Below are 14,765 nucleotides of genomic sequence, written 5' to 3'. Positions count from 1 at the left end.
GACATATGTGTCCTTATCCCCCTTTGCCCCCCCCAGCCCCCCTCATGCCCTCCCCCCCTCCCCCCCCGTGTCTGTGTCCATTGGTTATGCTTATATGCATTCATACAAGTCCTTTGGTTGATCTCTCCCACTTAGCCCCACCTTCCCCTGCCTTCCCTCTGAGGTTTGACAGTCTGATTGATGCTTCTCTGTCTCTGGATCTGTTTTTGTTCATCAATTTATGTTGTTCATTATATTCCACAAATGAATGAGATCATGTGATATTTATCTTTCTCCAACTGACTATTTCACTTCGCATAATGCTAAGCTCCAGCTCCATCCATGCTATTGCAAATGGTAGGAGTTCCCTCCTTTTTATAGCAGCGTAGTATTCCATTGTGTAGATGTACCATAGTTTTTTAATCCACTCATTAGCTAAAATAATGAGTTATGTATCTTGGATTTTGTTTTGACAGTGGTTATATTGTAAATATAGTGAAAAAAATAAAATGACAAATGAGCATAAAACTGTAATGACTGAGACATTGAATGTTTTTTTTTGGGGGGGGGGGCTCAAGAAAAGATTTTAGCATGAATCTTCAAATATTTGAGAATAAGCTCTTTAAGAACTAATAGAAAAATGATTATGCTTTGAGTCTATTTATTAAAGCAGATCCTCGACAGAAAACACTAACTATATGAAAGTAAATAAGTTTGAATTACTCAGATTTTATCCTAAGTAGTCTTACTTCTTACTTAATTAGTTTTGGCATGTGTGTTCTGTATTATATCAGATATTATAATTGACTTCTTCAAAATTAATGTAAAGTTTGTCATACCCCCTTTCTTAGCTGTAGCTCTAGGATATATTCTTCTGCATTGTTTAGATTTTGTGTTATTAAGATAGTATTTCTTTTCAACAGGTCTCACTGGTATCTTGCAGTTATTTGTTTTCCGTGGTTAGAAGAAGCTGTGTATGAAGATTTTCCACAAACCATATCCCAGCAATCCCAGGCTCAGCAATCCCAACACAACAACAAAACAATAGGTGATAAACATAATGTAAATGGTGTTTTTAATGGCAACAGCAATGGAATGATTAGAGGAAACATTATGACGTTAAAAGATAGCATAGTTATTTATTATCTTTAAACTTATTAGGAGAATAAGAAATCTGAAATTTTCATGATAGATGCCCAACCTCCTATATAGGTAATATGTAATTCTTGATATACTTTTATATCGAGTTTCATCATGGTACTTTTTATAGCATAATCTTGCCAGCATGACTAAGGATCCATGCTGTGGATCTTCAGTCAAGCTTGAAATTCCCCATTTTTTCTTTTTTTTTTTTTTTAAAAATTTCTTTATTGATTAAGGTATTACATATGTGTCCTCATGCCCCCATTACCCCCCCAACCCCCCTCACTCATGTCCTCCCCATTTTTTCTTAATATAAAGTAACACAGTTTTTGTTGACATAGTAATTTGGCTAGGTAATATGGGTCTCTTATAATTCTGCCTTGATTTTTCTTATGTTACAACCCAATTAAGCAAGCAAATAAGCCTACTTTCTTTGAAGAAGAAAAATCAAAATGATATGTTCTATAGCTGTAGCCCAAGCAGCAAGCAGAATTAATAATAGTCATTATCATTAACACTGACCAAAATCTGGCGACGGGGGAGGGGGATGTATCTGATAAAGCAACTGATTATTTTCAATTTTCTCTAATTATTCTCTTCTTAAAAAGTATACGTATGAAACACTCTATGATCGATCATAGGTTATAAGAACCTTTGCTAGGCAAATTAATACTCCTCCATATTAAAAACAGCAGACATTTTGCCTGGCTGGTATGTCTCAGTGGTTAAGTGTTGACCTCTGAACCAAGATGTCATGGTTTGATTCCCGGTCAGGGTACATGCTCAGGTTGCGGGCTTAATTCTCAATTGGGGTATGCAGGAGGCAGTTGATCAGTGATTCTCTCTCATCATTGATGTTTCTATCTCTCTCTCCCTCTCCCTTCTTTCTGAAATCAATAAAAATATATTTTAAAAAATAAATATAAACAGCAGACATTTTGATTAGCGATCCATTTTTGAAGATTGTCTTTTTATAAGAAACTGACCCAGCTAACTGGTATTTCAGGTTTGGCTCTGGGGTTTATGTATTTTCTGATAATAGCTGACCATAGTCAGTTTTATCTGTTGATTGAATTTTGTTTATAACTTCAACCATGAAAAAGTTTAAATAGATCCCAGGTATTTTTTCCCCTTTAAATACTATATACATACAAATTAGAATTTATGCTTACCTAAATACTTTGTATTAGACATAAAGACTCATAACTGCTTTGTTATTTCTAACTAGATAAAGATCTACGTACTACTTCAGCACCATCCTTGGGTACAGTGGATTCCCAAGTAAGTGTGTTCTTTATAGATTTGAAGGAAGGGAAACTCATGAATCTGTAAAATACAGCATAGCTAGGTGGTTGTGGGACATTGGTGGCCCATAATTAAATTTTTGCTGCCTATAAGTCTTTGATGGATTTTGTGGGAGTAGAAACGAGAACATGAGATATTATCATTCTTTTTGCATCTATTTAACTTACTTTAACTCTTTAGGTTTGTTTATTTTTGTAGTAGCTTATCTGATCATCTTAGTTGACTACTTTTCTCATTTCCGTGGGTCAGATTTACTTTTATTTTTCCTTATGTTAGCAATTTTTTGAACTTAGTGTAATTAATAAACTAAGCAAGCATATATATATATTTTTTTAAATATATTTTATTGATTTTTTACAGAGAGGAAGGAAGAGGGATAGAGAGTTAGAAACATCGATGAGAGAGAAACATTGATCAGCTGCCTCCTGCACACTCCCCACTGGGGATGTGCCCGCAACCCAGGTACATGCCCTTGACCGGATTCGAACCTGGGACGCTTGAGTCCGCAGGCCGACGCTCTGTCCACTGAGCCAAACCGCCTAGGGCAGCAAGCATATTTTTATATTCTACTTTCTATTGTGAATTGTTGATAAAAATTATTCAAAATAGAATCAAGGCTAACCCACATGGCTTCTGAGATTAAGATTATTACCATTAACTTTTCTATGTAAGGTCCTCCAAACTAGTATGCATGTCTATATTTGGTGTCTTAATCGATTAAGGTAGCCACCAAATGACTTTTTGATGAGCATAGATAGCAGCAGCCTCCCTGGCACAGACCTGTGTCTTAACTTTCACTAGAACTGGGTAGGCAGAAGGAAGCTATTTCCTTCTCTATTGGCACAGTGGCAGGATAGGGAGTTCTTTCTTGCTTTTAAGCCAGGTTTCCCAAATTGGGTTCCTTGGAATACTTGTTCTAAGATGCAGTTTATGATAAAAAGGGATTTTAAGGTCCATTAATTTGGGTAAACCCTGGATGCCATTTCTGTCTTAGAGATTCACTGTTATATTAGAATAATAAAGATACTGAGAAGTTCTGCTTTAAAGAAATGTTTGTTTGACCTATTGTTTCTCAAATTTATCAACAAAAAATATCCATCCTTTTCACTTAATATGTATTAATATTCTGCATTTTGTGCTTCAGAGGGAAGAAATGTGTCTCTACTGACATTATCTATTGAGGTAGAGAATGTATGTAAGCATAGGTTAAATTTGCTTATCTTTCCTGAAGATGATAACTCTGAGTAGAAGTAATTAATTAAAGTTCCAGATTGTTTTTTAGGACATATTAAAGGTCCATAACTTCTTTGGGCCACATGTAAAACTGTATAAACTACTGTTTCACCAGTATAAGAAAATAAATCAGTGAATTTTGAAAAGTGCAATTAGCTCACTTTTGATGATGAAAATAACTCTTATTTGAAATTTTAATTTCAAAGTTATTTGAAACATTTTAGAAAGTAACTGAATATTAATTTATTCAAACTAGTTTTAATTGTAAAGTCATAAAAATTTATGTTATTTCAGAGTACTGAGACGAGTATGTCAATACCAAAGAAAGTGTGTAAAAGGTAGGTACATACTGTAATGATATTTTCAGATATTTAGGTTCACTTCATATACAAAAATGTACATCTTGATTTTTTCCTTTGCTCTTAATAGGCCATGCATTCTCATACTAGACTCCTTGAAAGCTGCTTCTATACAAAACACAGTTCAGAATTTACGAGAGTAAGTAATGACAAGTTTGCCCTTTAGTTTGTTACCTAAAAATCTCAATAATTTTGAAGATATTTTAAGAATTACTGAAAATGCTGTCAGAATTAAATTTTATTATGTATTTAGATGTGGCCTATAAATTTAAGTATTAATATTTCTCAAGGACTATGTCAAAAGTAAATTCAGAATTTGTATTCATAATTGAACAAAAGCACAACTTTACAAAGGAACAGTGCAAATGTTAGTGGTTATCAAAAGTAATACTTTAGGAAATAAACCTTACATTCTTATTAATGTGTGTGTGTGTGTAATTTGGTAATTTACTCTAAGGATCTGGAAAAAACTAGCAGCTAAAGTTTTAAAATAATTTGTTAATCTACTTTGTGATATAAGTAACTTTATATTTTTGATTTGTTAAAGCTGAGTTGTTGGAAAAGGTCTAGCATTTAGTTAGAAACTACGATGATTTTCTTTAAAGTAGGACTTTTGAAGCCTCACATATTATAATTTCTACTGTTAAAGTTCAGTCTTTGGAAATTCGGCTTGAGCCAACAAATGTTTTCTCACTTTTGTGAAAGTGTTACATAACAGTAAAGAGATTGCTATTCAAGTCAATCTACTTTTTGATGATTTAAGGTATTTAGAGGTAGAGTGGGAAGTTAAACGAAAAACTCACCGTGAATTCAGCAAAGCAAACATGGTGGACCTATGCCCTAAAGTTCCTAAACAAGATAATAGCAGTGATTGTGGAGTATATTTACTGCAATATGTGGAAAGCTTCTTTAAGGTATGTAAAAATATAAATAAATTTCTTATTCACAGTTACCAGTATACAATCAGGAACTACTGGGCAAGCAAAGAAACAGAAAATGTTATAGGTAATCAAGAAAGAAAGAAAGAAAAAAAGAAATGGAACCACAGATAATTCATATATGGGAGTTAGCAGATAAGAACTTAGAAATGATTTGATTAATATGTTAGAGAAAACTCAAAGATGAACAAAATGAATGAAGAGATGAAATCTAAAAAAGTCAAGTGAACCTTCTAGAGTTGAAAATGTATAATGATATATCTGAAATTTAGAACTTATTGGATAGGTTTAGTAGCAGACTGGATACAGCAGAAGATAGGATTAGTGAACTTCAGAAAAAAAAGACATTAGAAAGTATCCAATTTGCTTAGAGAAGAAAAAGAATGTAAAGAACAGAGCATTAAGAGGTAAGTATGATACAGTCAAAAAGTCTAATTTACATATAATTGGAGTTCCAGAATGATTACTGGGGGTGGGGGGGGTGGGGTGCATGCAGAGAGTGGTAAGGCAGATAGAAATTTGAAGAAAAATGTTCAGAACTAGATTCATATATTCAAGTAGTTCAGAAAACCATGAACTAGATAAGTACAGTGACAAGCGTGGGTGTTATTTTCTAGCTCACCAGAGACTCCATTAAAACTGCAGCAATATTAAAGGAGAAATTTTAAATAGCGAGGGATCACTCTTTGCTTTTTGAACTGTCAGCTTATTACTTCAGTCATTACCAGTGTTGTTGATATATTGAGCAGGTTATTTATACTTGCTTGGAAAATCCTTAAAGGTTACAGTACTTTCAAAGTAAGGATTATAAGGTGCAGTTACAACTTTAGGTATAATTGGAGAGGAATGATAACATATAGCAAAATATGGTACATGTTATGGAAGTCACTGAAATATGTTGTTATTTTTTTTCACATTGGAAGTTCATTAAAGGGAGCCAATTCTAGTCTTCTAATATTCTTTCCAAAGAGATTTGGTTTTATTTTTAGAATATTCTAAGTGCCTTATTACATAACATATTTTGAGTTTGTTACATAATTCTACTTTAATAGCCTCAGTCAGTAGAATATGCTTCTAATATAGGTTGTAAGATTTCATCACATTTATAAACATGATCTAGAGGTAGCCTTCTTCAGCGGTTATTTTTTTAATAACTTGCAACTTCCTTATTAAGCTTAACATAATGGAAAATACAGCAGTTCTTGAAGCCAAGAAATTGGCTGGTTTTTGCACTAAAAGAAGGCACTTCTTCAGGATTTGATGTGTTTTTTGTTTTTTTAAATCTAAGATACTTCATTTACTGCTAAGACTTTCTCTTTGTTTTAATAATTTCAAAATATTAGCATTTTGGAAAAAATTGTGTTCAAATCAACCTGACTTCTGCATTGAGCTGTATCATTCTCTATTTACTAATCTGTTTTGCACTAATCAGTTAAACACCATTGTAACAGAACAAACAGGATTTATTTTTGATGTTCTAAAGTTAGCAATTTAATGAAAATGTTTTAAAATGATGGTGGTGATGGTTGCACAATTTTCTGAATATACTGAAAACCATTCAAATGCATATCTTAGGTGAATTTTATGGTATGTGAATGATATCTCAGTAAAGTTGTTGTTTAAATAAAGTTGGCAATTTCTCATTTCTTGTAAAAATGAAATTCAAACAAATTTGAATTATACCACTAAAATGATTGTATTCTTTCTTTTCTCTAGGATCCTATTGTTAATTTTGAACTTCCAATTCATTTGGAGAAATGGTTTCCTCGTCATGTAATAAAGACCAAACGGGAGGACATTCGCGAGCTCATTTTGAAACTTCATTTGCAGCAGCAGAAGGGAAGCAGTAGCTAGTTAATCTGTACAAAGATGACAGATGTTCTACATGATTACAGGAAAGCTGCTTACCAGCATTTGTGTTAGCCAGCTCACAGAGAAGAAAATAACTTGTAGTAGTTTTATAAGTCATTGGCCTTTATTTAAAATATATAAGGTGTATTATTAGATTGTTGGGATCTTATAGATGGAGAGGAAATGGGGGTGAGATACATAAACTTATTAGATAGAAATGGAAATTTCATAAATATTTGATATTTTTCTGATTTAATATGCTTGGATTATGCAATAGCATATGTAATGTGGGAATGTTTTTGTAGATAATAAAACTATGTGATCTGTACTTCCACATAACAGGAGTTGAGGGGAGCTAGGTCCTCCCTGCTAACAGCCCCAGTGCTTGTCAAATTTTTTGACAAGTCACATGATATTGTAATTCTATTCTTTGCAGCTCAAGCATGCAGTATGAATACTGTGTATTTTTTTTTAACGAATTTAGTATCAAGGCTTCAGAAAGTGCCATTTATGGCATCCCTTCTGTATAGTGTAAAGGAAGACATAATGTTAGCAAGATGATAAAAATTCAGTCTTTCAAAGCGCAGCTTATTTTTCTCATCTGCTAAATGGAACCATTACTCTGCTGTAATTTTTTTTCCTTTTTTTTTTTTTTTAAATTTCATATGTGGGGAACTGAGAATTTAGTTCGTTCATTCAGGATGAAATTTGTAACAAAAAATGTTTTAAAAATTATATATGTAACTCAATTTGAAGTATAGCTATATACTGACTGCTACATTACCCCAGAATATATGTACACAATTTATGTAAGTATACAAGATAAAATTGGTGTCCTTATAATTTTAATTAAAAAATACCCTCAAAGTCTTATTTATTGTTAGAACTAAATATATAATTTTATAGCTCTGTTACCCAGTATTCATCTGTAAAGCCAGATTGCTATCATTGCTTTTATATTTTTAAATTGGTCTTTTTAGAGACCTGTAATTCCCATGGAGCTTACTTTTTTTTATTCAATGTTTAGGTAACAGTTACAAATTCATGTGCTGAGGGTGGTATTATAGAAATACTTCATAACCCTCTAATGTTATCAAGAATATTTTGAGGGGACAATTATAGTGTATTTTCTCAGATAAGGAAAATGTTTTTTTAAAGAATATTTTAATCTTCTGTTTTAAGCATCTCTTGGATTTACATTGTAACTGTATATAAAGCAGTGAAGCAAAGGAAATTTCAGATAAAGCTAAAAGTAGGAACATTTTATTTCAGAATCATGTGAATTGATATTGTCAGTTAAGCCTCAGTGTTTTTAAGCTTTTGTTAATCTTGTCACCATCTTTATATTTTTAAAGATGTTTGTCTTTTGGAGGTTTCCTATAAAGAATCTTATAATTACGTGCTTCATTCCCAATTTATGTGTGTGTAGGAGGGGACTTTTTTAGGTGACTATTAATTGTTTCATACATCAAATTTTGGTAGAGTAAAAATATAATACATTTTCTTGTGACTTCTTAATATTTTTGTTTGTGTGTTTTTCAAAGATACCACTGTCTTTTATCATGTTTTGAAGATTGTTTAAAATTCATTTTCCTAAATTCATGTGGGAATGGTTTGAGAATATCAACATTTTATATTGAACATATTTACAATTCATTAGATTGAGGTATAATTTTTTAAAGAAATGTGTGCGTCTTAGAAATAAATTTTGAATTGTACAGTGGCCAGTGCATATCATGTGGCTGATGTTTAGATTAATTTTCCTTTCTGTTTTAACAAGCATATTGCTAATTTGATTGTCAGTTCAGGGAACATTTGGCAATTTTCTAGTTACAATAAAATGAATGATAGATCTTCTGAACTCTTTATAGTATAATGGGAGAAGTGGACATATGAACAGTCTTAATATTCCCTGGTAAAAGCAATCATACAGTTTCTTTGGGAGCACAAGAAGGAGTTCGTGTGTGTGTGTGTGTGTGTATGTGTGTGTGTGTGTGTGTGTGTGTGCGCGCGCGTGCTAGGGAGAGGGAGAGGTGGTAAGAGGGTTGTCAGTGGACAGGGAAAACCTTCCTGAAGAAGTATTACTATTTTTAATTCACAACTCTTGGGGTTAAAAGTAAAATGATAGCTTTTCAAAAATACGTTTTTATTGAGTTTTAGAGAGAGAGGAAGGGAGAAGGGATAGATAGAAACATCAATGAGAGAGGAACATCATCAATCAGTTGCCTCCTGCACACCCCCTACTGGGGATCGAGCCTGCAACTTGGGCATGTGCCCTGACTGCAAATCAAACCAGTGACTTCTTGGTTCCTGGGTCGACATTCAACTGCTGAGTCACACCAGTTAGGCAAAGGTTAGCTTTTAAAAAAGAATGATATTCAACCACCTTAGAAAAAGTTTATTAAAGTGAATTGATTAAATCAGCTTTTCTTTTTTGTTAGGGAGAAAACAGGTCTAGACTCATCATACAGAGTCCTTTCTAAACTGGTTTCTATCTTTATCCTCATCTTTTCACTCTGACCTACTTTTAGTCATATAAAATTATTAATTTATACTTTAATTACTTTTGGCTTAACACCAAGCTTAAGCCTTTTATTCGTAGGAAATTACCTTGGGTTTTCTTTTTTTCAATATTGTTTCTTAGGAAATGTACTGAGCTTAAATAAATGTGAACTGTCAGCTGTAGTCAACATTTTTTTTTAAATAGTGGAAAAGACCTTTAACGGTTAACTGTGTCTGGACTGGAGAACTGAGTGGACATGCATGCTCGGAAAGCCTGCTGGACCAGATTGTATAAAACCCTGCTTCCCTCTGCAGTCTATCCTAACTGGGCGTGGAAGTTTGGGAAGTTTGTTAAAAGACATGGTCCTGTGTGGATGAGGCTTCCTTATGCTGGTCTGGTGTGGTCTGCATAAGGTGGTCTCCTCTCTTACATCCTTTCTGGGCGCTAGAGAAATCAGGGTCAGGACTCCTACAGAGACTCCACTTGAAGATACGCTTTATTTGATGCATTGCTTTCTGTGCTGTGTATCAAATACGAACGAAAGGAGCTAGGTTATGGACTGTTATCCTGTGCGTGTGAATGTCACTTGGAACCCAAGATCTTAGGTGGTTGTTTGGAATAGACATTGCAACATTGCATCTCCACACCTCAGGCCTGCACATGCCAGTCCTTCTTTCTAGAACACCCTTTCACTACTTCTTGTCAACTTTATTTTTTTTCCCAAATCTGGCTCAAATGTCATCACCCCACATTTGCTCAAACAGAATAATTCATTACCTCTCCTGTTCCCCCATAATGACTTGTTTATATTTCTCTCATCAGTTTTATTTCGTTGTTTGTATACATGTCTTCACCTATAGACTATATGCTCCTAAAGGACAAACATTTTGCATTTGCTGTATTTAGTATGTTAGTAGCATATAGTCAACTCCTGGAAACTTTTGCTGAGTCAATAAATGATTGTCAACTCGTTTGGAATTAAAGAATGGATGAAAGAACCTGGTACTTGTTATTTCTAAGCACAATGTTTGTTTACTTTCTTACCAACTTATAATTTGTGGTATATTTCTTGAAGCATAAGGACCATCAGATGAGGTTTTGAAATATTTCCTAAAAAGAATCTCAATGAAAACTCAAGGAGTATTTTTTTCTGAGTAATTAAAATTAGATAATCTTTTCATCTATAGGAAAAAAAATCCAAAATTTTTGGTAAGACTTTCAAGGTATTTCGTAATCTACCTCAACCTTTTCAACCTCTATTCCCAACCTATTTTCCCGAGGCTCCTGTTCCTGCTTTAGCAAATACCTTCCTATTTTCTGTACAGATTGTGTTTTTTTCTACCTTAGTGATCATGACCAGGTTTTTTTCCTAACTCCCATCTCCTCCCACTAACCCTCTCCACCTCTGCCCACTGAAATGCCACTGCACCGGGCCGTTCAAGGCCTGGCTGAAATGTTATCTTCTCTAATAACCCCCCTTTAGTTTTCCAGTTGGAATTAATCTTTTTCCTGGGTTCCCCTGGCACCACCTTATGGTAGTCATCATGTACTGCCTTGTATCATAGATGCAATTAACTCTAAGAATGCTGTAGTTAAAAGGTACACTAAATGTGAAGTTAAATGAATTGATAAAATGGTAAATGTATTTAGAAGCAAATGAACCCAGCTGAAGTTTTCATACTATTTTTTTTAAGTACAGATTTTTGAAATCTTACAAACTATTTTTTATAGAATATAATAACCATTGTTAGAGTTCTTAAGTAAATACTTGTGGTATAATTTAAATTAGGGAACATTTATTCCATTCTGCAGTTTGAACAAAAGAGAATTCCAAAATTTGAGACCTCTTAAAACTTTATGAACACTTGTAATGAAAGACAAATAGTATACATTAGTTTAAGAATTTTCATATTTCCTATTTTTTTCCCAGAAACCCTGTGATATAGACAGAGATTATCATACCTAATTTCTTTGGTGATTAAATCAGTTCAAGGAGTTTAGGTTCACCAAAATCAAACATTAAGTGGTAAAAACAGAATTTGAACTCAGGGTTGCCCAGGGTTTTTCTCATTCTAAGTACAGAAATGTTTCCAGAATACTGTGAGTCTCAGAAGATCTCCTGGCTTGTTGGAGTAGGCCATTGAAAAGAATTTCCAAGTAGCTTTTGTTACCTTAAAGTGCTCCACTGAGCCTCACCGGCCAGGCCTTCCTTGGTCTGAATTATCAACATGAAACTTTTCTTTGAACTATCTCATTTCACTTAGCTAGTAAAATTTTCAGATTTTTCCTCCTACTCAGCAACAGTTTGGCAAGTAAAATTCGTATCAATATATTGCAAATACTTCTGTGCTCATGTATTTATTTAATGGTCATTGAGATTTGTGAGCTTAAAGAAGGGCTGAAAATGTGGTTTGTATGAGCTTGTATTAAAAAATACACTTGAGCTTTTCCTAAAGCATAAAACAAAGGATGATTTAACACACTTAGTTTAGGATTCTTCAGAGAAAATGTGCTTTAGATCATTAGAAAACTTTTTTTTTTTTTTAAAAAAGAACTGAGGTATATGACATACTAGTAAGATAAATTCAATGCTATTTGCTAATAAATTCTAGCTTCCACAAGGATTATAATGAAATTATTTTCTACTAGGTTTATTTGATAAAAACAACTGTCTTAATACAAAGACTTTTATCTGGTCCTATGGGGTGAGGGATAACACACTGGACCATACCAAATTAAGCAATAAAGTTATTATCGCGTAGCTATCCTTCACATTGTGTGTGCAGTATGCACCAGGTACTATTCTAAGCATTTTCTGTATATTACCTAATTCAATCCTCACACTAGCTCTATCATAGCAGTAGTTTACTACTACTATCCCATTTTCTAGATAAGGAAGAAGACATAGTAAGCGGTTATAGGGAAAGATCTTCAAATATTTTATCAAGGAAGGAAATTTAAGGACAGTAGACTTATTACAAAGAGAAACAACTCCAAGAAAACTAATTTTGTGCGTAGATCTATACTATGAATCAGACAGGTATAGTCAGTTTGGACATTTTATGCTTATAAATTGTTGGTTCTAGAAGAACCCAGAGAACATTTGAATTGATAAGATTCGACAGACTCATAAAAATTGTAAAACTTAGTGAAATATACATGAAACATTATTTTTAAACAAACTGCTTATTAAAGGCAAGGAGAGTGTTAGTAAAGAGCTTAGAGGGCTAGATTAGAATAAAGAAATTGTCTCTCCCCATCTGCTCTAATTAGCTTATCTCCTGCTTTCCATAGCATGCTGAAGAGAGAAGAGTGAGGGGTACTTTGAAAGGACACCGTTTTTATTTACGCTCATTTATAATGGTTTTGGAATGTTTGCCAATTCTCAAACATAAATTTTTAAATGTTAGATCTTTCCTGTAACAATTTGTTACTGGAAGCTTCAAGGCTTTGGGTGCTCAGTTAAGAGTTTTGGTCTTTCCTCATCTCTTTGGTTTTGGCCAAATGATTATGTTTCCTCATTCTGGGAAGATTTCTTTGGGTATTTTGATATTTGTCCTGATAGAAGAAAACCTTTCATCATTAACAGGTACTTTAAAATTGACATTATTTTTATCCTTTTTTTATATCTATAATGTATTCTCTGTAAAAATAATATTTGATGTGACTGCTATAAGAAATTGAATCAAATACTATTCTATTAATCTTTGATATTGATTCATTTACACTGTTTTAAGAGCTCTCCGATAATTTTGGTTTTCCTCTTCGTTAGTATTTCCTGATTCAAAACTTACTTCCTTTTACCTCTTGTATTGAAATTGGATGTATACTTGACTTCAATAACTAACAATCTGGAAACGAGGGATTAGGAGTTAAATGGAGAAAAGATTGAATACTTCACTCCTCTCCTCCTTAGGCACCCATGTCTATAATCTGAGATTGACTTGAAAAATCCTTATTTGGCACACATGTCCGTTTTTTGTTGTTGTTACCTTTCAGTTTTTCTTTGTTACCTTTCATACTGTATCTTCATTTATCACCAGAAGCCTTGTTTATGCCTTCACTCTGTAGCACAGACCTACTTATCTTTAGAAGAAACCCAAGAACCCACCAGTACAGTTTCTTTTCTCCCGACTGACTCAGAATCCGCAGACTCTTCCTTGTCCAGTGGAAACAAACGACCTCGGGACCACAGAGAAGCTGAGAGACACTGGTTGCTTAGAAGAAGGCGATCCACTCTGTTCCCTAATGGAGTAAAAATCTGCCCTGATGAAAGCGTTACAGAGGCTGTGGCAAACCATGTGAAATATTTTCAAGTCCGGGGTAAGCCAAGATCCAAATCCTTAGGCTCTGTAATGGCATTCAAACATGGCTTTATCACATTTGTTGTGTCTCATTATAATTCACAATTTGTGATCATTTAGATAGGGACTGAGCCAAATATCTTTCTACTAGCTATGGAAAAGGGACTTGCTAAGGATATAGTATTCATACACCTTTGGAGGAAAGTTGACATTTTTTAACGAGAGGAAATGATTTAATTCTTTTTAAGCACTTTAAAAATATCAGTTTCTGTTATGGGATAAATGAATTATAATTTTTACTTCTTCATTACAGTAATTTGCCTAAATATACCTACAAAATATATTTATGAAGCTATACTTACCTATTTGACTAATTAGTTACTTTATATACATAAAATATCAATTTCAATATTTTATAGTGTAGACATTCTATAGGCTCATACTGCTTATTCTCTGGTTGGTACACATAAAACTTTGACATCTAAAATGATGGCACTTCTTACAATAGACCTTATTGCAACAAAACTAGGATTTTATTTTATTTTTAGCTAAACATATTATCCTTAATTTCATACCTTTTTATTACGTGAAGTCATTCTCTGTTTCCTCTGTTTACTAACCAAAATTGCTTAATTGACCATAACATATCCCTTAGATATTTGAAGGACTCCCAAACTTTGCTTTTTGCCCCTCAAGAACCAATAAAAAGCCATAAGATAGATGTGATGCTAGTAAACTAAAGTGGAGAAAGATGATGAAATGATGCTGAAACCAGGCTTGCTCATTCATGTTTAAATATTCAATAAGTATTTATTTAGCACTTACTGTTTTTCAGGCACTGGGCTGTATGAAGCTTCACTCTGAGCTGCTACTTTATCTTCTTATTTTCCTCCATTTTGTCCTCCCCCTCGTCCTCCCTCACTAAAGCACGTGTTTAAAAAAATAACAATAACAGATATTACATATATTTATATATTTGTTTTTTTATTTGTTAAAGTGGAATAATGTGTTAGCACCTTTTATTTTTTTGGAGAATATTTATATCTCTTGATTGTATTTGGGCCTATCAAACATTATTAAGCAATAAGCTTCCCTTTTACTTTTTGAATGGAGATCCTTTGGCCTGGCCTTTTGTGTATAGGACATATGC

At 33.4% G+C, this 14,765-nt stretch overlaps 2 protein-coding genes across 2 annotated transcripts in view; both read left to right on the top strand.

Moving 5' to 3' along the window:
* The window catches only part of SENP7 (SUMO specific peptidase 7), a 181,560-nt gene extending 172,895 nt beyond the window's left edge, over window positions 1-8,665 (top strand). The window contains exons 19-24 of the mRNA XM_081086738.1: window positions 903-1,027; window positions 2,351-2,403; window positions 3,955-3,998; window positions 4,090-4,158; window positions 4,783-4,933; window positions 6,674-8,665. Of these exons, the coding sequence (XP_080942864.1) occupies window positions 903-1,027; window positions 2,351-2,403; window positions 3,955-3,998; window positions 4,090-4,158; window positions 4,783-4,933; window positions 6,674-6,811 (580 nt within the window). The 3' untranslated portion in view covers window positions 6,812-8,665. The remainder of the gene's footprint in view (window positions 1-902; window positions 1,028-2,350; window positions 2,404-3,954; window positions 3,999-4,089; window positions 4,159-4,782; window positions 4,934-6,673) is intronic.
* A 4,150-nt stretch (window positions 8,666-12,815) lies between these two features.
* IMPG2 (interphotoreceptor matrix proteoglycan 2) overlaps window positions 12,816-14,765 on the top strand; it is a gene marked incomplete at both ends in the record, with an annotated part of 80,325 nt that continues 78,375 nt past the window's right edge. Inside the window, 2 exons of the mRNA XM_081086737.1 lie at window positions 12,816-12,900; window positions 13,383-13,634. Of these exons, the coding sequence (XP_080942863.1) occupies window positions 12,816-12,900; window positions 13,383-13,634 (337 nt within the window). The remainder of the gene's footprint in view (window positions 12,901-13,382; window positions 13,635-14,765) is intronic.

Source organism: Myotis nattereri, assembly GCF_964212035.1.
Source record: "Myotis nattereri genome assembly, chromosome: 3".
In the NCBI taxonomy this organism is placed as follows: Eukaryota; Metazoa; Chordata; class Mammalia; order Chiroptera; family Vespertilionidae; genus Myotis; species Myotis nattereri.
This window is presented reverse-complemented; position numbering and strand designations above follow the sequence as displayed.